This window comes from Homalodisca vitripennis, chromosome 4, assembly GCF_021130785.1.
Source record: "Homalodisca vitripennis isolate AUS2020 chromosome 4, UT_GWSS_2.1, whole genome shotgun sequence".
NCBI classification, from domain to species: domain Eukaryota; kingdom Metazoa; phylum Arthropoda; class Insecta; order Hemiptera; family Cicadellidae; genus Homalodisca; species Homalodisca vitripennis.
This window is the reverse complement of record NC_060210.1, coordinates 103,863,738-103,890,266: the sequence shown is the minus strand read 5'-3', so window position 1 is coordinate 103,890,266 and position 26,529 is coordinate 103,863,738. Positions and strand designations below refer to the sequence as shown.

Here is a 26,529-nt window from a genome sequence, read left to right as displayed (position 1 = left end):
ACCTGATATAAATGGGTTTTATGTATTTAAATATTATTGAGTCATCGAAAGTAGGGTCTCCGGACGATGTTGTCCAACTTTTATTCTTGAGTGAAAATAGTATTTTGGCATGACATGTATAAGATAGAAAGCACATGCCTAAAATGTACAGTATTCACCCTATAAACAATCTTAACCCTTTGAGTGCCGGAGCATCGCTATTTGCGATCCTGCATTATATGCAAGAAATGCCAGATCGCTGTTTGCAACTTCTGCAGTAACGCTTATATTTTATATAGTATTTATCTAAATTGGCTCAATGACTATACATACGCATTCCAAAGGCTTCAACGTAACTTTTGATGTAGGTTTTGTTGCATTCTGGTTAGATTCTGATTTTTACGGCGGTTGTAAAGTGAGCGCGTCAGTCGAGTTTAGAATCAACTGCATCGCTGACGAGCCGTCACATGTTTTGTTTGCGCTGGTGTTTATTTCACAAATGATTTTAAATATTGAAAGTTTTTAAGTGTAAATGGGTTTGTAGTGTTAGTGTCTTCAAATTATTTTGTTTGTGTATGTTGTTCTAGTCTGTGTGTTAGTAGAACAATGACTTGATCGTGAGATACGGTGATTGCAAGCTACTAGTACTTTACTAAATACATTTGTATAGTTTTTATGTTTTTTCAGTGATAAACAATGAGTTGTAAAAACATTGCTGACAATGAAGACCTAGTATTGCAGGCATTACATAATATTGTATAAAAATGCAGGCAGGCTTTTTTTCTTTTTATTTTTTGTTTGTAAACCCTACTATGTTACTTAACATTGAAATGTAATAAACCACTTTCCTACAGGTTCACCTTATGTGAGCTGAGGCTGCTCTTCTTACATCCAGTAATTAATTTCTTGAGAAACTATTGGGTCATGATGGAAATGTGATTGTATTCTTTAATTATATCGATACCATGATCCTTAATTCCAGTGTATCACATTGGAAGAAGGTAGACCCACCACCAAAACATGATATCTTTGAGCGTAAACACACACTTTTATTTGCATTCTGAACTTAGGTGCTATTTGATTCAGTGATAAAGTGAACTATAACTAGAACAATCAATCATCATTCATTATTAACCAATCAACAATCAACATTAATAACCATTAGCCAAATTCTTGTTGTAATAAAATAATAAAGCAACATGGTTTAGGGAAGTAGCTTGTTTAGATATTTCAGAAGTGAATTTATATTCTCCAATATCAAGAAGGAACCTCAAACTGTGTGATTAGCTCAAAATGGAGCATCACAGGTAACAGGTATTTTTCTAAAAAGATATCATTAGCAAGTACAGTACAGTATTACACACAGTACAGTACAGTTTTACAGTATTATTGGACTGTGGTATAGTGCACAATAGCATGACCTGGTGTTTTCCATTAGAACCTTCAGAATCTAAACAATACAGAATATCCACTTAAGTAACTAATTTATTTCTGATATAGAATTAAATATACAAGGCATGTTTTTAAAGTAAGTATTGTTTTGATATAAACAAATCAGCAAGTGTATTTTTCAAACAAAACTTTATTTACCTGAAAGATCATTTTCTCCTCTACTTCTCTACATAATTTCCATTATTATTAAGGCACTTGTCGTATCTTGGGACCAGCTTTTATATGCTGTTGTCAAAGAAGCTTGCCGCCAGACTGGACAACCACTGTTGCACAGACGTTTTTACTTCTTCATCATTGGAATGACGCTTCCCCGCCAAATGCGTCCAAGTGCAGAAACAAATGGTATTCGCTAGGCGCTAGATCGGGACTGTATGGAGGATGGTCCAATTGTTCCCAGCCAAATGGAGTGATGAACTCTTGCGTTCATGATTTGCTGAATGTGGACGAGCATTATCGTGGAGCAAAACGACGCCTGCACTCAGCATGCCATGCCTTTTGTTTTGACTTGCGCAGCGCAGTGTTTTTAAAGTTTCACATTACGCGACTGCATTAATCGTTTCACCGCGAGGCAGAAAATTGACCAACAACACAACCTGTCTGTCCCAAAAGACAGGGCACATGATTTTCTAGGCAGAAATTGTTTGCTTGAATTTGACTTTCCTAGGGGATGTTGAATGCCACCATTCCATTGACTGTTGTTTTGATTCTGGTGTAACGTAGGCTACCCACGTTTCATCGCCTGTAACGATATGGCTTAAAAAATCATCGCCCTCGTTACTGTAACGCTCGAGAAAGTTCAATGGACTGCCCAATCGTTTGGTTTTGTGCTCATCATTCAACATTTTCGGTACCCACCGTGAACACAGTTTCTGATAATTTAAACGTTCGGACACAATATCGTAGAGAACACTTCTTGATACAGCAGGAAATTTTTCAGCTAAGGACGAAATTGTGAACCGTCTGTTCTCTTTCACTTTACAGTCCACTTTTTGAATGAGATCATCAATAATGACTGAAGGTCGCCCACTTCATTCCTCATCACAAACGTTTGTGCGGCCATCTTTGAAGGCCCTAACCCATTTCCGCACCATTCCTTTACTCATAATGTTTTCACCATAAACTTCACTGATTTGACGATGAATGTCAATTGCTTTTAAGCCTTTAGCACAGAGAAAACAAATCACAGCACGCACTTCACACTCAGCGGGATTCTCGATAGTTGGCGGCATTTTAAAATCACGTAAACAAGCAAAGACTCGATCAAATGGCGTCGTAATGGCGTCTGTGGCTTCCCAACTGATGTAGCTACACTACGTGCATGTGCTTAACGGCAACTGCAGCGCTGTGGAGGCGTAATTTAAAAACGGTACTTACTTTAAAAACATGCCTCGTATTCAGGGTGGTTACTCAACCGGAAAATGAGTATTTTAGCTAGGAGTTCAATGCACCATGGTTATCCCAGTTATCTCTTTGTAAAACTTTAGGAAAAAGCTAAGAATGTTTTATGAAAGAAAACATTTTGAGTAAAATTTTTAATTGGATTCAGATCAATTTCATCTAATGTATTTTAGGATCCATAAAATAGCGAAGGAAGATTGACCACTATTGCTTGAGTCAACTTTGTTTCTCCTTGCATTACAATTACCTTGCCATGTTTCTTGTAAGGTCATAATAATGTTGTTATCACCTGAACAAATTGAAACCAAACCACAGTCTGCCTTTCTTTCCTTGTATTTTTTTTTTATTTTTTTTATTTTACAGAGTTGCAGACAGTTTTTTTCTAGCAATGTAAAAGTGTTATTGTTATTAGTTAAAATAAATGGCTAATGAGGATTGGTCTTTATGATGTGAATCTGTTTGAATGCAATGTTTTATTGTTATCAGTTACAATAAATGGGTAGTGAGGATTGGTTTTGATTATTGCATGCAATGTTTTATTTGAAGACAAGTTAAAACTATTTAAGAGCTATTTTTGTATTAAATTAATTATATTTTTAAAACAATTTATAACAAGGCATTTTGCTCAGTGAAGACATAGTGTAATAAATGGCTTTCATTTTATTATTTTACATTTGTTATTTTAATATTTTAGTCTGTTCATGTCTTAATTAATTGCTTAGAAATGTCAGTGATAGTATTAGACATGCTATTGATGTAAATTGCAATTGATTTGATTGTACCAAAATAACAATAAACATGGACCCAATGCCTTGTCCAAGACAGTTTGATCTGGAAACAGGATACAAGAATCAAAATGAAAGAGTACATTTAACTAGAAGTTATAGTTCATTCCTATACCTTAGATTATTAAATTTAATTCATGGAAGGGGCTTTGTCACATTTAATGGAACGTACTGAACCAACCTTCTACTGGCAAAACATAGCCTGAACCAAGATGGTATTGTGTCTGTAATAGTACCATATTGCACAAAATGTTTGAATTTGTTGTACAACTCAAAGTGCCTGAATGCAATCTGTCCCACAGCTGAATTGTATTCGTGAAATGGCTCCACAAATACTGGATGACCTTGAAAGTTGATAACCACGAAGAGATGAGTACAAAATGTTACTGCTACAAAACGTGACAACCACTAAACGTTGACCACGAACCCACCTAAAACAATTCCAAACTAATTATCTTTAAGCTGAGACATTAATTAATAAAAGAAAAACTCTTCAATACAGGATTTTTTTGTGACTATGGGGAAAATTCAAATGCACCATCAGTGTATTCCACTGGTGAGACTCGCACCCACTAAAAACCCACCAGCCCAGGTATCTCTAACTCCTAGGGCTGCTTTCTGCATTACTTCAAGAGTGTGTCTACAATGGAGGAATCCTACAGCATCAGGCCATCGGCTGGGCAACACCGGGGCTGTATAACCTTTCTTCTAATATCTTGGTTTTCAGCACCCCCTTACATGGACTGTGACAGTATTACAAGTCTTTCAGTTAGAGACATTTTCCGAAAAATTGTTTCCGGCGAGAGTTGACGTATGTCAATCTTGAATCTTCCTTCGTTTCCTCACCATCTGCAGAATAATGTATGGTTGAGGTTGTCATGCTTTTCATTCCTTTACGGACACTGAGCTTAACCGAAATGATTAAACACGTGCAAACATTGCTACTAGGTTTAATAATTAATTACAAATAAAACAATAGGAACTAGATTATTTAATCATTGATTGCATAACACGTTAAATTTAATATTTAAATATTCATACTTTTCTCTTTGGAGGCTTTTCTTTGAAGTCTGATGCAAGTGAACCGTTAGAGCTGATGATAAACGTTAGTAGGAGAATAAAGTGAATTAGAAAAAACATCTAGTAATTTTTTGTTCTATCTCAATCTATTTGACCACAAAATGTGATTATGCGCAAATTGTTTGTAAATTGCACATGAAAGTTTAGTTTTTGAGTCTTATAGCGGCCAAACTTAGGTTGTTGCTCTAAACAAATTTTCACAAGGAATTAATTGACATGATCCTCAAAAAAAGATTCAGTGACCTTTTGCCTCATCCTCAATTGTAAGGTCGTTTAACCCATTGTGGATCGTATTGTTTTGGCGCGCGGGCACCAGCGGGTACGAATTAATTTACGGTCAGCGGCCGCACGAACAGCAATAGTGCGCCACATCGTATCACTCGCTATTGTATACTAGAAAATTCAGCTGTGAAGGTATTTGTTCAGATGGAACATGGGTCTGCTGGTGTATCCGTGATGTAGGAACGATAACACGCGAGCAAGGTTCCGGGGTGGCAGGAATGATGTCTGAATCATAGTCTAAATAAAGCGGCTTGGGCGAAGCGATTACAACATCCGGGCCATTGTCTAGACTAAACCTGCCAAACATGTACGTCTGCATCGATTAGTTGTGTCACTAACCTCAAAAGTATTATAATAACAACTGAGGAAAACACCCAATCAGAAGCACTAAAAAGCAAGGAGTAAACTCATATGAATGATTTTTCAACTTCGACATACAACTGCGATCTGTAGGATATTTATAAAACTTTTGAAAACTCTAAACCTAGACCGTTGTTAAACACTCTTAGTTGACAAGTGAAGACGATTGCCTGATCTATCAGACATTAATAGAACTATTTGGAGGGAAACTTAAACGCAGACCGCTTTTGCGACCCGAGCTCGTCATCGTGCCGTTAGGCCCGGCCGCTGCGTGACGAGCCCAGCTCGTCAGTGATCCACAATGGGTTAACGCATTTAAATTCAATATTTTTGTAATTTTTACGTGTGAATTTTGTTTCTAGGCTCAATAGCGGCCAAATCATTGGCCGTAGCTTAAATATGAAATTTTTACAACTAAACAATGGTGTTATCTGCAAAAGAGGTCAAGTAGCTTGTTTTTGTATATCCTTCTGTAAGCCTACAAAATGCTCTCATAGTCAAGAACGTACGTTTGCTATGTCGATATAACCCACGTGGTAGTAAATGTTTGTCTGTCTATAAGTTTTCTGTAGTATATCTCGAAAACAAAATGAGCTGTGGACTTGAAATTTTGGACGACACATTGTTACTATGCTGACAAGATATAGTTCAGATTAGGTATAAGTACTTCTGTGGGATTTCACTGAGCGTTAGTGAAGTTTAATGGTCTACGATATTTCTAGAACGAATTAAGCTATGAACATGAGATTTTGGCATATTACTTTATTTCCACATTAAAAAGACAGTATAATGATTATATTCCCTATGATTATGGGCTGAGCATTAGTAAAGCGTCAATGGTAGATTAGGACAGTGTTTATGTCCACCTAACAGTTGCTTTGCTTAAATCTCTTTAAATGCTGTCTATTTGAGATTGTGAAGTTTTTAATGTTAGTAGGCAGTGAAGGAGAGGTTTTTAATTAATTTAATCAAAATAGTCGTGTAAAGTCAAATCTTGTTCAGAGTGTGATTCCTGCTAAATATTTCATGTCTACAACATTAGTAGGCTTAGATTAAAAATTAGTAATCAGTAACATAAAATATAATTAGTTTGTTAAAGATTATTGACTTACATTAATTTCTCTTTAGGTAATAAAAACTGCCTACGTCTAATCCTTTTTGTGGTATGCTAGAAAATTTGAATTTAGTGCACTTGTATCGTGGACGGTGAAATTGCCAGAAAATATCTTAAAAGCTGGTCAGATTTTATTTCCTTTTACTCTAAACCTTTCACATTAGCTGACCTGTGCAGTCTTTTCTCCTAAGCTCTGTACCGGGCAAAACAGAGGACTTGGCATAATCTGAAGGCATGATTGTTTTAGAGTTTTAAACAGCATAAGAGTTTTTAAATTTACATACAATAAGGTTCAGTCACTATTAATTGTATCTCCAATCGGTAGGCCATATAAAGGCCTCAGAGTCATAACTTAGGTTAAATCCAGTAAACTAAACAAATTACGGTCTTGCTAACATTTCCAGCTCTTGAAGTATAGTGTCTCTAAGGTCAGTGATCATAGATTGAGACTAAACTGTTCTTAAAGACAGCTAAATTGATTTTTAAATGATCATGACTCTTCTAAATAACCTGCTTTCTAAAACTAAGAAATTCGTATAATCTTTGAAACCCAGAAGAGATTGCAAGTTAAAAATGTTCCAGGCTCATATCAATATATCATTGGATTAATTAGTATTGCATAGGCATAACAAAATGTAAAATTTTTGTGTACTATATACTAGTTAACATAAAACTATGGCTAAATTATTTGTTTTAATATAAATTATTTATTACAAACCGAGTCTTTTCTTGAAAAGTTTAGTAATGGATTCATGTTCATTTTGTAGTACCTGTGAGTAAAATTTCTAATTTTTTTGTAATGATAATGCAAAAAAAGCCGTGTATATTGGGTCTGTTGATCTTAATCTCTAATTGAGTTACTTTGAATGTTATGTTTTAAGGATGTATGAAGGCTAATTTTATTTTTTATTCCTATTTCTTGTATTCTTTGCTTCTTAAATTTTGCCTTTAACGTAGAACCTCATGGATATATTCAAAATCTTAGCTTGAACGGTGGTTTCTTGAGGCATTGCATTTGAGCAGGATTTAAAAATGTGCCACAACCACAAATGAGACAACACTTCCAAGATTTTGGAATCTACATAAAAGTGTGACCTCCCTTGTTTAATAGTTACTAATACTACTTACTTTACCTTGTAAAGTTACTTACTAATACTTACTGCTCCATTACATTAGGTTGGTTTTATTTTCTTAGACTACGTCAGGATAATTAATTTAAGTTGCAATTCACTGTTATCTTAAAGTAATCAACAGCTTCGTTTACTTTTATAATATTGTAATCTTAACACATAATAACAAAATAATATTTTTTTCCAGGCGATTGAATAATGTAGTGTTCTGTTCAAAAGGGCACTAACTCTCAAGATCTGTCAAATTACAGTGGTGATTCTTAACATTTATTTACAACGGATGCAAACACAAACCTGTGGCTAAGAGTGAAACAAACGCAACATGACGATTGCTACAAGGGGCCAGGGGTTTCCCATAGATCCTCCTCCTGACGGCCAAAACAATGTGCAGGTATGTTTTATAATTTTAACAATGGTTTTCAGATTAAAATTTTATGTTGTGTATAAATATAAATTAAAACCCATTTGGGACCAAATTAAATTGTAGTAATTTTTTACAAATATATTAGGTTTATTTTATTATTTTGATGTTATAAAGGTGTTTTTCATCAATATTTGTTTTATTACTCTGGTTATTACTGAAATATTGTGTGTTCCAAAAATGGAACAGCGGTCCTGAATGGGTACGTTAAGTAAGCAAGTGCTTACTTCTATCTTGGAGCTTGGGTTACTGAAAGGAAATGTGGAAACAATAATTAAAATAAACCAGAAGCATGTATAATAAAGTTTTTGTATTAAAACATGTGTAAAGTTTACATTATCAGTACAAATTATTTACAGATTACGAATACTGTGTTAATTTTTCTATCAAAAGACTAATTCTTTAATTTTTTATGGAAAAGAACGAAACACTTAGAATGCAGTGCAACATTACACTTAACACATTTCATTGTGGTATTCTTTTTGCATTGTCCACATCTTGTTTGTTTTTCTCCTTTTGAAATAAGATGGTTTGTTTTGTCATACCGAACTGCCTCGGTGACTCGTTTGTCCACTGCAGACACATTTTGAAGTGGTCTTCCTAATGTCAAACGAGTTGAATGTGATTTGAGGTATGTCAGTGAGATTCTCAGTGAGATTACCGCACCAAAGTAACATTGGAATGTTTTTCAGTAATTTGATCAAAAGATCCTCTTGGCATCTTTGACATGCTCTTTACATCTGAAAGTGGAGCTTTCTCCACGCGGTTGGCACGGATAGTTCCTGTGGCATTGTGACCTTCCTCTGCTAGTTTTTCTAAATGAACCACGGACGTAAAAAAATTGTCAAAATACAAATTGTACCCGTCTGGTCTCTGAGGAAGTTTTTCACAAAGGTTAAGGACAACGGAACCTCTCACACCTACTTCTGGGTATTTATTCCCTGTATTTGCTCCTTCATATACTGTAGATTGCCTTGGACTAGGTAACCAAATCTTGTACAAAGGCACCAGGTTTTCCGTGTATGTGTTGTTTTGTACTGTGACGGCCATAATAAGGTATCATGGATTCGTCTACGCTAAGATTTACATCACCCGCAAAATACTTTAACCAACGCTTATTTAGCATCTTCCAAAGTGGGGAGACCTTAGCAAATTTTGTATTTGGGTCCAGATCATTATTGTTGCATAAAGTAAACATCTCATTATGTTTAGGAATTTGTTTCTTGGCATTGCTTCCGCAATACCCTTGTTCCAAACATCATCCTTCATCTCCCAATACATTTTTACCCGAGGGACTTGACAGTACCCGGACACTAATAAAATTCCTATGAAACAACGAATATCTTCTATTGTATGTCCAGATGGTAGCCCCTTGGAAGCAGCATACTGGTTAGTATAGTCACAGATAAGTTTGATGACATAGTCATCATAGAACATTTCAAATAACTCAACGGGTGTTTTTTCATTGTTGTGAAGCCAGAAAGGAACTTCTTATTCCTTCTCAGAAAATGGAGGAATATCCTTTTTTTCCCATCTGCGTTCATTTGGTTTTTTTTTTTTTGTAGGAGGCTTTTGAGATTCAAGTGCTTGGTTTACTGAAGTAACAGAACTATTTGCAGACGGTGTACAATCAGGACTGTTGACAGGCGAACAAGCAGCATTGTCAGGGGGTGCAATGGCCGGATTTGTAACTGCTTCACTAATGGAAATTACTTCAGAGGTTACCTCATTCTCGTTCACCAAAGTTACTCTTGCTTCAGCATCGGCTAGAAGCTGGTGTCTTGTTAGCCGATTTAGGTCCACCTCATCTTCTTCGCCGCTGTTCTCATCTGAGTCGTTTACGTTTGTTGGTGGGTTGATATACACTCTGGCGCTCAACACGTGGCTGTCGGACTCAATAAGGTTCAGAATTTCATCCAAGGAATACCTAAAAAGTTCAGTACGTATAAATTTCTTGTAAGGAAATAAATGAAATTAGGTGGTAAAAAAAACAATGCAAAGAAAAACTAGTAGAAGCCTAGGCCCACTTGTTTATATATCACCTAGTGATAAATAGGCATGATATTGATAAGATAAAAAAGTGTAATGTTTATAAAAACAAAGAGATTCGCAACTTTACATTTTATGTACACGTGCCCTCTCGTGACCGCTGTTCCATTATTGGAACGCTAGAGTTTACGATAACCTAAAACTGGCACTAGTAAACATTTGACTAAAATTAGTACATATAATGTTTCAAAGCCTCTATAAAACATAAATAAAACCAATCTCATATAATTACACAAAACAATTATGTAGTTATATACTTACGTTTCACTTGATGACTTGGTGAAAATAAGTGATCACATGTGGAAGAAGACAGACAACAGAAATCAGTCATGTATGCGTCAACTGTTTCAAAACCTGCTACAGTATAGCCAACACAGCACTTTAGGGAGAAAAATTCCCTTCTCTGAGGGAAATCCCGTTTTTGGGAAATTATTATTTTAATGTTCCATTTTTGGAACAACGGTCCTAAATGGGTTCAGTAGTATGTTAGTAAAGGGCTCTGGACCATAGAAGGTTAAAACAATTAAGTCAGTCCGATAATAGACAATAGATTTTTATTTTTCATTCAATACATAGTGTACATAGAGAATTGTCATAGATATAATATAAAGTCACAAGGTCATCACTAAACATTTTTTTAGATAACACAAAGTTAATCAGTTCTTAATATAAAGATTCAGTAAAAAGTTTAAAACATTGTTGACTATAAACTATCTTAATCTAAAACTACTATTACAATTTAAAATAATTAACAAAAACCCTATTTTATATGAAAGGGTCGTCAAAAAATTCAATTACCGAATAGTATGCTTTCATTAACAAGTATTTTGTATTTCCTTTAAAAAAATTTTTGCTGGACACCAATTCTTTGTTGCATTTCAATATTAATTTTATTTATTATTTTAAAAATCATGTAGTTCATGTAAATTTGGATAATTCAAATTCAAAATAACTTTATTCAATAATTTGTACAATTACATTTAAAATTATACAAATAATAAACTTCAACAATCATATTCTGTTTTAAGAGGTTTTTGAATAATAAACCATTTTTTATACTGAGTTAATATTTTGGGATTTTATCTATAAACTTAGTGCCTGCCGAGCTTGGTTTCTTATAATGAAATTCCAACAAGTGTTTATGTACTGCCAATTGGTTTTTATTTTGAGTAAATTAGTTCTGACTTGACCCTAATCTTGGTAATTTGTAAACATTTTATCTGACAATCATTACTGTTTAAGTATATACATTCTATAAACAGTTAAAATCCCCAATTTAGAAAAGTAATCTTTCACAGAATCCCGGTCCTTAAATTTAGTATTATTCTAATTCCCTCTTTTTGAAGTTACAGAATGCTTTATATATTTTTATTACTATTGTGGCCCCATACAACGCAACACCAAAGGTTATATGAGAATGTATGTGAGCATAATAAATTGTTTTCTGTATTTCTGTCAAGCAATATTTGGACTTGGATTTAAGAGGAAATAATTTGGCAGAAATCTGTTTTTGCAAAGCCAAAATGTGCTTATCCCAAGTTTGGTCCTCATTCAAAAGTAATACTTGAAATTTGATTGTTTTTAGCAGAAATTTGTACATTGTCGATTGTTATACGGGGTGGGCCATAAGTCAGTTGTCACTAGCAATCCTTAGACTTTGTTTTTCCTAGCGTAGTAGTTGTGAACTTGACTAAGTCAAACACTAGCAGTTTGAGGTTATGTTTGTTTATTGTCGATATCTGAGAAAGTATGAATAGGAAATTAACAACAGAACAGCGTGTGTTTGTTTTGCAAACATGATGGAAACATGATCATAATTTAGTGATGTTTGTGATTTGTTTGTGGAACGTTTTCCAAATATCCAGTCTTCATCTCGACAAGGTATTCGCAAATTAAATTTAAGATTTGAAGAGACTGGGTCGGTAGCGGAGCTTCCTTGTTCAGGTAGGCCAAGGTCTGTTACTACAGAAGAGAATCTGAATGTTGTCGCGCAATGTTTTGTGCAATCACCGACGAAATCGCAAAGAAAAGCATCAAATGAGTATGGAATAGCAAGAACAAGCCTACGAAGGATACAGAAACAGCTGCATTTGAGACCATATAGGCCTACTTTACTCCAAGGCCTAAATGAAGATGATCCGGACAGGCGTGTGGAATTCTGGGAGCTGTACACAATCCGACAAGAAGCCGATCCCAATTTTTACAAAAGCATTCTTTGGAGCGACGAAGCAACTTTTAAGGTGAATGGCAGAGTGAACAGACACAACTGTGTCTACTGGGATTCTACGAATCCCCATTTGACGATGGAGACAGAGTTAAACGCTCCTGGCGTGAGTGTATGGGCTGGTATTTTTAGCGGTGGGCTAATCGGGCCTCATTTTTTTGACGGTACTGTCAATTCTCTTAATTACCTAGATATGCTTCAAGAGGTGTTGTTAGAACTGGAAAATAGTCCACTTTATGAACATCTGCGGCCGGTTAAGGAAAAGTTGATATGGCAACAAGATGGAGCAACCCCCCATTATGGACTTATTGTGAGAGACTTTCTAAATAATAACTTTAATGAATGGATTGGCAGACGGAGTACTATTGAATGGCCTCCACGGTCCCCAGATATAACACCGATGGATTTTTCAGTCTGGGGTATACTAAAAAATGAGGTTTATTCAGTCAAGATTCGTAATGTTGAGCATTTGAAGGAATGAATCCAATCAGAATTTGAAAACTTACAGTCCAGAAACATTTGCGACAAAATTTGTAAATCTGTGTTAAAAAGATGCAATCTTTGCTTAGAACAGCATGGAGACCACTTTGAGAATCTTTTGTAGGTTCATTGAATACTACATGTTTTCCTGTGTTAATAAATTGTATTTGTACTACATAATAAAATAAATGTATTTGTATTTTCGCTTGTTTGGTATATTATTGCACCAAATGCATTTTTGACAACTGACTTATGGCCCACCCTGTATTTGGCATGGGAATTTTCTTATTTTTTGTGCAGAAAGTAATTAAATTAGTTTTGATAAAGTTTAGTAATAAATCTTTATTACAAAAATAATTATTGATATGCATGAACTCTTTTTTAGCTACAATTTCTATTTCATTCAAGTTTTTACCAGTAACTATTAAATTATGAGTCATCTGCATATAAACACAGCTTGCTCTGATCACCTGTCAAAACATTTGGTAAACCCAACAAATAAACCAGGAAAAGAATAGGTATTTTTTAAGATGGAAAGATGGAACCCTGTGGGCCACCATGATGTGTTATTTGCAGAGAAGATTTTTCATACGTAATTAAATTTGATGAAGTCAAAAATGGCAAGTGAATGTACTGTGGTCTCTTTGAAATATAAGAAGCAAGCCAATTTAATGTACCATTTTTAATACCAATATTCTTTAAATTTTCAATCAATACTTTTATAATATTATTATTATATGTGACTTTACCAGTGCTTCATTTGACCAGTATTTCTTGTTCTTTAAATACATCAAATTGTTCTTGTAGAAAGGATACAAATTACTAAGTGTAACTTAATATACACCTTGCATACATATAATTTTATTTATTTATTCTATTTAAATAACTTAACCTTCTACTGGTAGTAATTTTTTTGTTAAATGGTAGGCTGTTTAATTGTTACTGCAAGTATTTTATAAACGTGTGAATAATATAAATATTGTTTTTAAATACACAGTTGTATTGTTTTTCTGTTACAAAGTACTAAATAATACAAAAATTATTATAAACTTTTGCTACAATTTATATTATAATATTTAGTCTTACAATTAAAAAAAATTAAATGTTTGTGTTAACCTTTTTCTGTACACTTTTTAGTCCACAAACACAAATCAAAGAACTTATAACCATTATGTGCATATATATGTGCATTATGTTATATATTTATATATAAAACACTTGGGTAATTAATTCAAAGTTAAGATATAAAAATATGCATATTTTTTCTCAAGTTTTTTACTATGAAAAGAAAAATCAAATTTGAACATTTGGGTTAACTCTTTACTGGCACGGTTCAAGATGTGCAATCAAACTGGCTGTAGGAATATTGAACACCGATTGTTGAATATTGGACTGTAACTGTTCATCCAACAGCAGAAATTGGTCTTTGAACTAAAAGGTCAAATAACCCTTTACATATCAGGGTGTAAATTAAGTCTTGATATGCTTGGATATATATTTCAAACAGATTGAGATACCGATGTACAACCTTCACCATACTTCTTTTTTGATTTTTGGAGGATAAAAATTCCCCCTCCCCCTTTCAAATGGGGGTAGAAGGTGGTAATTTTTTTTTTTCAGATTGTAACCCCTATCTTGTGACATGTTATTTTAATATTGTGTATCAGGACTTAATTTACACCCTGTAAGGAGCCCCTTAATTAATGACCAAAACTTTACCGAGGTATAATACAGGTAAAAACTAAGATATTTTATCATATAATGTACTATATAGTTCTATCTTTCTTAGTTTCTTGTCTGTCCGGCTTTATGTGGTTTTATAAGTTTAAAAACAATATAATTTACAGAAACAAAATGGCGGTCATTTAAAATTTTCAAAGCCTAATAACTTTGAGATGTGATTTAATTAAAAAATAATGAGAATAATAAAAATGGCCCTTTTCAATACAAACATTTTAGTACTATGTTGAATGTTCATATGAATATATATTCTATCTCACTACGTTTGGTGTCTGTCTGTCTGTTCATATGTGTGTTAAAAAAATTCATATCTCACAACTCATTGGAGCAAATAACATGAAACTTGGCATTTATGTTAAGTTATTTAAAGGGACAATGAAAAAAGGTAAATACCTAGTATCACTTCAAATTTCAAAATGGCAGAATATAAAAGTTTTATTATATTATTATATATATTATATTCCAAAACTGTGAATCGTACATAAAAATTGCTAAAATAATTATTTATTGCAAAATTTAATTACATAACTAAAGATGCCACATTTTTGTTTCATCAGTTGATAAAAAAATAAATACACATAATTTTAGTTGGTTATTCTTTCTTACTAGAATTTAAGAAACCAAGTCCAATTCTTTAATTATTGGTCTTTGCTTTACAACACCTGTTTTTAAATAAAATGAAACATATATACATAAAAATTGTACTGTTACTTAAAATTTACATCTAAATTTTAAGTTAAACAGTGCTTATTGTTGCGTCCTCTTTCAGCAATGCATACTTTAGTTCGGTGGTGTAAAGAATTTCTTGGTTTTTCAAAGATCCCATAAGTAACTCCGATGCTGTTGCATCCTCCTTGCACCCTTCTTGCACATTAGAATCCTCTGTAATTGACTGTACCTATGATTAACTAAGGTAGCAATAATTTTTTAAATAATATTAAAACAACTGCATGTGTTCGCTTGTTGCAAGTCGAAACGTCATCTATTACTTCTGGAAAAGTACTTCTACAAATTGTAGGTAATTGTGTCCATTGAGACGGAGTGGAAGAATAACATGTAGTCCAGAGAGTGATCTCCATAGTGCACTATACGTTGTAAACCAAACTGCTGTTGGCTGACCTAATCACAGATTATTGTGCATTCTTTAGTGCTCAAGTATGTGTGTTTTGAGAATTTATTATACTATCTCAAGAATCAAGATGTTTATTGTCATCCCACATATACAATGTATTGACAGTGTCAAAGGTGTACCTTTGTCTGTAGAAATAAAATAAACCTACAGACTACAAAGCACATAATTCCTAGACTTATGTTTACATACTAGATTGCATATGGTAAAGTACAGGTCAGAAGTCTAAAAACATAAATTGTCCATACTACAACGTAACATTTCATCAGCAGAGTAAAAAGCCTTTTCTTTGAGCCATTTTAACATAACTGTCTTAAAATGTTATAGGAAATGTCTCTAACAATCAATGGTAATTTATTGAACAGCTTTACGCCAGTAAAAAGATATGTACGCTGGGTTTTACTTAGCCTAACATGTTTAAAATCAATTAGATCTCTATTTCTAGTATTGTAATCATGAGTTAGGCCTCTCACATTAAATACATCAAGATTCTCTTTTTCATACATAAGGCTTTGTAGAGAAAAGATACAAGGAAGTGTAAGAATACCACTTTCTACAAAGACAGGCTTACATGAATCAGTAGGCTTTTTATTAAAAATAATGCGTGAAGCTTTCTTTTGGCACAGAAAGACATCAGCAGCATAACTAGAATTCCCCCAGAGAAGGGTACCATACTGAAGGTGGGTATGAAAAAGAGCATAGTAGGCCTTAATAATTAAACTAGAGCTAGTACACAGTTTAAGTTTTTTTAAGAGAAAAATAACTCTGGACAATCGAGTACATAGAGAGGTTATATGGGTTCCCCACGAAAGTTTAGAGTCAAGGGTAATACCAAGTAGCTTGACTGACTTGTTTGCCGATACAGTACATAGGCTAAAAATAATATGTTCAGACTTGTCTTCATTGACACATAGGCTATTTGCAGAGAACCAAAGGTAAGATCTTTCTTTCATATAATTGGTCATAACTACACTAATTTCATGAGATCTGTCAGAGAACAACAACGTAGTGTCGTCTGCATACAAAACATACTTATTCGATATGAAATTGGGAAGGTCAATAATAAACACTGTAAACAAGAAGGGACCCAGTACAGAGCCCTGGGAAACCCCGCTTGTTACCTGCTTAGAACTAGATTGACTGTCATTCAATTTTACATATTGGAACCTGCTAGAGAGATAAGAAATAAGTAGAGACAATTCATTACCTCTTATTCCATAATATTCCAGCTTTTCAATTAAAACTCTATGAGACACAGTGTCAAAAACTTTACTTAGATCTAGAAGCAGAACACTTGACTTCCTCTTTATTCTCAAACCCATTAATGACATAAGAAACAACACTTTCAACTGCCTTAGTCGTAGAAAGACCTTGTCGGAAGCCAAACTGCGCTGGTACAAGTAGATGATTTTTTTCAAAATAATAATCAATCTGAGATTTAATTATACTTTCAGCTATCTTAGATATTACAGGTACAAGCGCAATAGGGCGGTAATTGTTGACATTTGATTTATCACCTTTTTTATATACAGGTACAGTTAATTGTACCTGTTGTTAATTGTTGTTAATTTTAAACATTAAGGATGAATACCAACATTGAGCATCCAGTTTATAAGACAGTTAAGGGGCACATAATCACAACAATAATATTCTTTAAAACCTAATTAGACAAACCATAGACATCTTCAGACTTACAGTTACTTAGCCTATTAACCCATTGCGGATCACTGACGAGCTGGGCTCGTCACGCAGCGGCCGGGCCTAACAGCACGATGACGAGCTCAGGTCGCAAAAGCGATCTGCTTTTGTTTCCCTCCAAATAGTTCTATTAGTTTACATTAAAAACATAAAACCAATATTTAATACATTTTATTGTTTTGTGAGGCCTTTCGATATCCAAGATATCTTCTTCAGACACATCACAAAATCTGAAGAAGATATCTTGGATATCGAAAGGCCTCACAAAACAATAAAATGTATTAAATATTGGTTTTATATTTTTAATGTAATTTAACAGTGACCAATATAAGCTCCATCTACAGCAGTTCTATTAGTGTCTGATAGATCGGGTGATCGTCTTCACTTGTCAACTAAGAGTGTTTAACAACGGTCTATGTTTAGAGTTTTCAAAAGTTTTATAAATATCCTACAGATCGCAGTTGTATGTCGAAGTTGAAAAATCATTCATATGAGTTTACTCCCTGCTTTTTAGTGCTTCTGATTGGGTGTTTTCCTCAGTTGTTATTATAATACTTTTGAGATTAGTGACACAACTAATCGATGCAGACGTACATGTTTAGTCTAGACAATGGCCCGGATGTTGTAATCGCTTCGCCCGAGCCACTTTATTTAGACTATGATTCAGACATCATTCCTGCCACCCCGGAACATTGCTCGCGTGTTATCGTTCCTACATCATGGATACCCCAGCAGGCCCATGTTCCATCTGAACGAATTCTTTCACAGCTGAATTTTCTAGTATACAATAGCGAGCGATATGATGTGGCACAACATTGCTGTTCGTGCGGCGGCCGCTTCTGTAAATTAATTCGTGCCCACTGGTTCCCGCGCGTGCCAAAACAATACGATCCGCAATGGGTTAACAGTATAGTATACATCAGCAGGATTAACCTCATACCACTTAAAAGACTGTAGGCCTATAGTAGAATTAATTTATACCAGAGGAATTCAGAATATCAATGGCACTAGCTGCATTTAAATTAACATTCATACTATTTGACTAATTACTACATTACTAATTGACTATTTACAACATTAGAGACATTTACAAACAAAATTATTAAAATCCTCAGCAGATATAGGAGGTTTGACCTGTGAACATTTCTCATGCAACCTGTTTCAGCATTGATAATACTTCACGCTACTTTACAAATATTTTTTGATTCGATAATTAATTTATCATTAGCAGATTTTTTTGCTAAATCAATCTGTTGTCTATAGAACCTTTTGATCCTTCTATAGTTGTGTAAAAGAGAAGGATTATCCCTACATTTTTCATAGCTTATGTCTAGAAAATGTCTAATTTTCCCAAGAAAAGGCGTATACCAGTTTTTAGGCTTATGGGTTCTGTTATTCTTATCACTAGTTTTAGTTTTCAAAGGACAACAGTCATCAAAGTGTTGTGACAAAATCTGCTTAAAACTATCAAAAGCCACATCAAGACTACCAGCACAAATAGCTTCAGACCAGTCAATATTACTTAATCCAACCTTAAATCTACTAATACTGGTGTCATTTAACACTATAGCGATAAGTTTGTGGAAGATCCGCAGTTATAGAAGAACTCGAGGGCAAACATAAGTTCTTTACCACCAACACCAAACCAAGGTGATCAGAAAGATGTGGTTGCACTGTTTTACATATGTATGTAGAAGGATGTAGGTTGGAAATAAAATTGTCTAAACAGGCTAAAGATCTCGTAGGTTGCAAATTAAGACAAAAGCAGTCATAAGACTTTAAAATGTCAAGAAACTTAACTATCAGAGGGCTGGTTACTCTGGGATCAATGTTAAGATCACCCGCAAAAATCATTTTGTAGGTTCTATACTTAGAATGGCTATTTACAAAGTCAAGGAGTCCAGTTAACCTATCAATAAATATCTCCACTGAGGAGTCGGGTGCGGTACACAGATACAATTAACAACTTTAAGGAACTAAAGGCTATCATTGCAGGCTCACACTGAGTTCAATAAAAGGTACAATATTTACAACCATAAATGAGTGCTGAGAGGAGTCACGAACGAAGATCGCAGAACCACCATACGGTGTAGGCCTACAAAAGCTAGCAGCAAGTAGAAAACCATCAGGTCTATACAGACCTAACTCTTCCTCAGTACACCAGTGTTCATTGACACAGAGTATGTCACACATTGTATCCCTACCAAGTATTACAAGAGAGTTCAGTTTATTTTTGATTGACTGCACATTAATATGCACTATCACTGTTTCACAAGGGGAAATATCGCTTTTAATAACATCTAAACCATGCCTCTTACCATGAGGATTAGCTGATAGATTCAGGCCTAAGTCCCACGAACTGTCTCTTGGCCGGGTTCCAAAAAAGATGACTCAGAGGAACTCTTGCGAGAATACCTAAATCTACTTATATATATATATATATACCTGTAGGCCAAATGTTGGGGTCAAATACCTTGCTCCAAAGAGACAGAGGAACTCCAATTTTGAACAAGCTATATCCAGGATACCTGTTTTTTAACTTTGTAATTTCAAAATTTCCATCCACACTGTCAGTTAAATATTGCTTCAAAACTTCACATTCAACACCTTCTGCAAATCTAGAGACGAAAATATGTCTATGCTTTTCCACAACTTTCAGTTTATTATTATCTAAAGGTGCACAACCAGTAAGAAACTTAGGCTTTTTGCCAGCCCTATGTTGCATCGATATCAACACCTTCTGCAAATCTAGAGACGAAAATATGTCTATGCTTTTCCACAACTTTCAGTTTATTATTATCTAAAGGTGCACAACCAGTAAGAAACTTAGGCTTTTTGCCAGCCCTATGTTGCATCGATACTGATTTTCTCTTTTTATAGGTTACCATTGTAAAATCATTATTTATATTTTCACTTTCACTTTCCATGTCTTTTGGTTCACGTTCTACAGTTTCAGACATCTCATCTGAAACATTGGTAGCAGAACCAGAGTCAGAAACAGCAGAAGTCCCTTGCGGAGAGCCAGGCACTGCGCTACTTTCATGCAGCCTTACGAACTGCTTCTTATTTCTCCGGTCATTGTTCGGCAGTGGTGTCTTAATTTCCCCATTTTTCCCACACTTCGACTGGGATATTTTGCTTAATTCAGAGTTGGATGGCAGCACTGAGCCTTTGCCTTGACCAGCAGACTGAATGTCAACTACTGCTAGAGTCAAAATACGTTTGTCATTAACCTTCAAATTATTAGGATTAAAATTTCCTTTTACACCGCCATAGGGCAATGAAAAACAGTCAACGGGATTTTTATTAGATTTTAAGACACTTGAATACGAAACTTTATCACTGTTACCTGTTAAGATATCACCAATAGCCTCGGCATGGCTATCCATAGTTGCGGTAAGATGAGCATTTTCTGCTTTTAATATGTCCAACTGCTTACGCAGCTCTCGTTGATTTTCAGTTATTTCATAAATCTGATCAATCAAGATTTTTATATGAACAAAACAGACACAAGATCTATTATTTATATTTAAGTCTTCTGTAACAGATACAATAGCAGAAGTACTCACTTCTGATTCACTTTGACTAGCACTACAACTGTCACATACAAAATTTGACTGTTCACCTTTCGAATAAGAATAGTCTTTTTTAGACTTCCCTGCACATTCAAAATGGAACCAAGTTTTACATACGCCTTCGCACAAAACACCTCCTGGAAAGTGTAGCTTCATCTGTAAACAACACTTATCTTAAAATGATTTAGATTCTGAATATGACTATTAATTGTGTAGTCATGTGACAATGACACTTTGGTTTCAAAAGACCTTGTTCAAAAAATGAATTAATTGGAAAAGTGTTGTTTTAATAAAATTTACTGAAATTTTAACATTTTTTTCCAATTGTTCAAAGAGTCTTCAATATTTTTTATCTATTTCTTTATTAACTTTTTCGTCTGAAAACATTTTTAAAAATTTGGTAAACTTCGGTTAATTTTGTATAAATTTAAAATTCTACATGTGTTATCTTCTAATTTTTGCAACTTATTCTATTTTATAAATGTAAATTTTCCAACATAGTGTAACTCTTTTAAGGTCTTCATTTATTAATGAAAAAAATGATAACATACAAAGACAGGGTGGGGCAGACCCACCGTCAATTCATTACCTGATTGAAAGGATGTCTATGGCTATGATGAAGTTATGTGTCATTCCCATAACAAGGTTGATACATTTCTGGATAAAGTTTTGTTGCTATCAATGAGACCTAGGTTCAGTACCAACCATAAACAAGGAATGGTGTCACATCTCGTTAAACCAAAACCAATTCATACCCAACACTAAGCAGAAAAAAAATTATCCTCACTCTCTTCTGGGACACAAACTGTATAATTTTGAAAGTTGTAGACAGATGAGTGGCAGAACTAGTACATCTTATTCAAATCTGTTTAAAAATCTATTTTGGCCTGCAATCAGAATTTAATGACAAGTACTATGATTTTGGGTATGTTGTTGCAACATGACATGACATGTATATGTATGGGCAAGATATACAACCTGTCTCGATTTAAAATATCCAGTATTTCAATATTTAATGTCTCATGTATTATTCTCCGTCTATATTATTCTAGTCACTATCATGTGTTAGAACCACTTGAAGATTCGAGGGAAGAATATGCCATAAGCAATGAAGAAAGGAAAACTATGGTGTGTGAGAAGAAGTTTGTGACCAAATAATTGTTCACACGTTGTATCCATGCATTTACATACTACTGGACTACTTGCTTAACACTTCAAGGGAGACTTCTTGAAAAATTATATCTTTAGGATTTTTTTATTTATAAGAATAATTATTTATAAACTTTTTAAAATTTTGATTTGATACACTCTTAAGGAGTGTACCAATTCCATTCTGTAAAACTTAAATTATGTTTTAATACATAATAAAAAGTAGGATATTTGCCACCCATCTTGTACTTTCACTTGACTTGTTTACACATTTTCTTTGATGATTCTGAAAACACTTGATTTTAAAAATTCTTAACCTTACAACTATCTTTGGTCTTCAGATATCAGTCAGACGGTATTTTGGCTTCCACAAGTAGGATTGTTTCAGATGTAATTGTTTCCACTAGGTGGTGGAATATAGGTCAGCATCCAAACTTTTTCTCCTGACATGCACATTTTCACACACTTGTTTAATAGAATATGAGAAGGAGAACTGGTAGTAAACCCAACCCACCAGTGCTTTTTTAATTTACGGAGGAGTAAGAGCCTTCTTTACATGAATTTAATCACAGCATGGTACTCAATCTTGAAAATTTGTGAGACATCACTTCAATGTCAGAGACAAAGTGATAGAAGAAAGACAGAAATTCGGGCAAGTAATAAGAAATGTACAAGCATGGGCATGCCCAGCGGAACTGGTCCTTGCCTGCTTGAAGGAGGAAATTCTGGGCAGGCAAGAAACACTTTCATATAAAAATCAGTTTTCATTTAGAGGAAAGGACTTCTTTTGCATTGAAATTCATTTAAGGTTAAATATATTTACACAATTTTTTATCTGGCGTTTTTTAAACAGCAGCTTTGGCAGCAGATGTATCTTCATGTGTTGACAGCATTAGATTCTATGCAAATCTGAAATTTATGTTCAAGAACTAAAAATATTACCTAAAAATAAATAAAAATCAATAACTTTTACCTTTTTTTTGTAGAACTCAAATGTTGCTTAGCGAATAAATACTGTATGAGAGTACACCTTTTGTAACCCTTTGATTGGTGGGGGTTTTTCACAGTATTAATGTTCTTAAAAAGAGCTAACGTATTTAGTTGCTAATATAGTTTTCTGTAAGCAAAACTGATTAAAGGGTAGATGTAATGGTTATGGGAGCGAGGAAGAATTTGTATAGTATACGATGGACAGAACTGATAATAATTTGCTTTTGTGAATTAAACTCAATTAATTTTTACGGTTTTGAGTTAAATGGCCTCATCTTGTTTTGTTAAATATATTTTGTGAATTGTCACCAGACGGGTACCCAACAGCTGCTTTTCTCTCCACCCGGACTGAGCCTGCAGCTCAACGAGAACTCTGTGCCAGGAGGGGTGGAAGGGGAAGTGGAGGGCGAGGCTCCAGTCACAGAGGACAAGAAGGAGCCTTGTACCGAGCCTTACTGCTCATGTCAGGAGCCAGACTTCCCACATGCCAAGCTGGCTATGCTTGATGAGAAGATTTCAAGTCCCCGCTGGGTGGTACCCGTGTTGCCAGAGCAGGAGTTGGAGGTTCTCATGCAGGCTGCCATCAACCTCTGTAAAACTGGTAACTAATAACTAACTCTTATCCATATATAGCCTGAATTACACAAAGCATAATCCCCATATAAATTCACAAATTTCTTTGACCTGTCAGATATCATCTGGCCTGGTGGCTGTTTATTGTCAACTAATATGTTATTTGTTACTTTTGTGAAAAAAATAACCTACACATGTTAAAATTATATAATATTTAGTTGTTGAAATTAATTAATATTTCAAAGCTTCGTGTTGAGAGGGAATTAAAATTAAAGTTAAATATACTTTGTTAGGTCAAGATGTCCGAATATGTTATTTGTTACTTTAGTGAAAAAAATAACCTACACATGTTAAAATAACTATAATATTTAGTTGTTGAAATTAATTAATATTTCAAAGCTTCGTGTTGAGAGGGAATTAAAATTAAAGTTAAATACACTTTGTTAGGTCAAGATGTCCGTAGTGAGGCTTGTCAGCGGTTCTTCAGGGAAGGTTTGACGATCTCGTTCACCAAAATCTTGACAGATGATGCTGTGAATAGCTGGAAACACAACATCCAGCACTGCATCCTACAGAACTGTGAGAGATTGGTGGAGCTCTGTGTGATTAAGCTCAGTCAGGACTGGTTCCCCCTTCTGGACCTCCTCGCCATGGTGTTCAGCCCCAACAATAAGTAAGTTTATTACTCATCATCATCATCATCATCATCGTCAGACGTTTCCGTTCTCACGGGTCGTCGTACACAGCCTCCTCCACTTTAGTCTATCGTTCCAGGTCTCCTCTTCATCCACCTGTATTTTCTGTAGTCCCCTTCTCTCTATGTCTTTCCACACTTGGTCCTCCCATCTTCCTCTCGGTCTTCCTCTTGGTCTTCTTCCTCCTTCCTCCTTCTCCAGTGCTATTCTAGGCATTCTATTATCTCCCATCCTCTTCACATGCCCCATCCACTGTATTCTTCTTCCTTCCATTGTCTCTTGCAGTGAAACTACCTTCAATCTTTCTCTAGTTATTTCGTTCCTTATTCTATCTCTTCTTGTAGTCTTCTCTATCCCTCTTAAAAATCTCATTTCTGCAGCTTGCAATCTGCTTAAATCATTTTTAGTCCACGTCCACGTCTCTGCTCCATATAATAAAATTGGTTGGAAATAAAATTTATACATCAATACTTTTGATTCTTTCCCAATGTTCCAACTCCACACAATCTTCTTTACCATATTGAAAAACTTTCCACTCTTCCATACTCTGTTTCCTATCTCTTCTCTTATTGTGCCCCTATCTGTTATGATACTTCCTAAATAACAGAATTCCTTCACCTTTTCAAGTCTTTTTCCTTCAACTAACACGTCTTTGTTATTTCCATCCCTTCTCTCTACTTTCATTACTTTACATTTTTGTATGTTCATCTCTAAACCATATTTCTTCGCCACTTTTGCCCATTTGTTTAACTCTCGTTCTAACTCTTCTTCCCTATTTTCCCATATCATTATGTCATCCGCATATGCTATTGTCTTAAGTTCTTCTGCTCCTCTGTTTCCTTGTACTTCTAGAATAATTTCATCCATTATAATATTGAAAAGGAAAGGTGACAATATGCTTCCCTGCCTTACTCCTCTCTCTGTTTTAAAAGTATCTGTATATTTTTCTTCAATTCTTACCCTGTTTTTACATATGCCGTACAGGTTCTTTATTCTTTCTACTATTCCCTCACGCAATCCTCTCTTTCTCATACTCTCCCATATCCTTTCTCTCAGTACCTTATCATATGCCTTCTGTAGGTCTACTATCCCACTAAATTTAAGTTTGGTAAGCTACATTCTCTATAAGAACCACGGGAAATATGTGTTCTTAAGAAAAAGCGATTATTTCAAGACTAAAAAAGGAAAACTGGGTTTAACATGAAATTTTTAGGTTAGGAAGAACAGGCTCACTTTTAACAGGTTGGAAGGTTGTTCTCTACTTTCCAACACAGTGGCATTAAAATAAATACAAATAAATGAGATCTATGTCATGCCAACTGGACACTTTAAAAAAATTACAGATTCAATTGAAGTGTCCAGTGTTGCAAAAATCACAGAAACAAAAAAATTGCACATTCACTGAGTCTAGTATAATATACCCATTGGATTTGGTTACCCGTCCAGAGCAGACTAGCTCCCATCTCTTAAGTTGGGATTTGTTTGTCTGATTGGGAAGAACGATTTCTCTGGTTGTGAAACCGTTATGAAGGAAGTGATATTTTGTGAGACTGAGTGTTGGGTGATAGGGGTTTGTCTTTGTATTTGTTTTTACATCTTGTCAGTGGCCATTTATGTGAGTGTGTAGGCTCTTGGATGTTAGTGCTATTGTACTGAGCAAGCAAGGTAGTGTTTTGCACTAAAATAAATTGGTAGATCAGATATTTAGTGACACAACTATGGTAGCGTTTTATTTGATCTAAAAGCATGACGTTTTCTTAGATTTGTTATTTATTTGTGGTTATTTTGGGAAAACATTTGATAAAATTACTCCAATACTCAATACATGAATACTTTGATACACAGTGGTATTAATATGTCGCTCATTTCACTTTATTCCAGTATGAATATTTTAAAATTATTTTGTTACACAATAGTGAATAAATGCAACAGAAATGCATAAAATGCATATTAAAAGTGGCAATATTAAAAAAAATATCTTTATAAATATTAATTGAATACCGTTCCTTTTGTTACCTGAAAATGGCAGCAGGACCAGTTTGCCAATTTTTGTTTAAAACGTTCATAATAATCCAAATTATATTTTTATTTAATAAAAAAATCAGAAAAGTTTTGAGAAATACCTCACTAAAACTAGCAATTTATAGCGAGAGAAGTAGTGGATTGCAAATATGAATGACAATAATATTATTTAGCCTTTATTATAGACCGCATCAGTGACACATT

The 26,529-nt window shown here is 34.5% G+C and overlaps 1 protein-coding gene across 5 annotated transcripts in view; it reads left to right on the top strand.

Moving 5' to 3' along the window:
* LOC124359859 (probable ubiquitin carboxyl-terminal hydrolase FAF-X) overlaps nucleotides 1-26,529 on the top strand; it is a 151,008-nt gene that overhangs the window by 3,007 nt on the left and 121,472 nt on the right. For all 5 annotated transcript variants that reach the window (XM_046812956.1, XM_046812954.1, XM_046812955.1 and 2 more), the window contains exons 2-4: nucleotides 7,768-7,971; nucleotides 23,348-23,636; nucleotides 24,056-24,281. In XM_046812956.1, coding sequence (XP_046668912.1) covers nucleotides 7,903-7,971; nucleotides 23,348-23,636; nucleotides 24,056-24,281 — 584 coding nt within the window. In that variant the 5' untranslated portion in view covers nucleotides 7,768-7,902. The remainder of the gene's footprint in view (nucleotides 1-7,767; nucleotides 7,972-23,347; nucleotides 23,637-24,055; nucleotides 24,282-26,529) is intronic.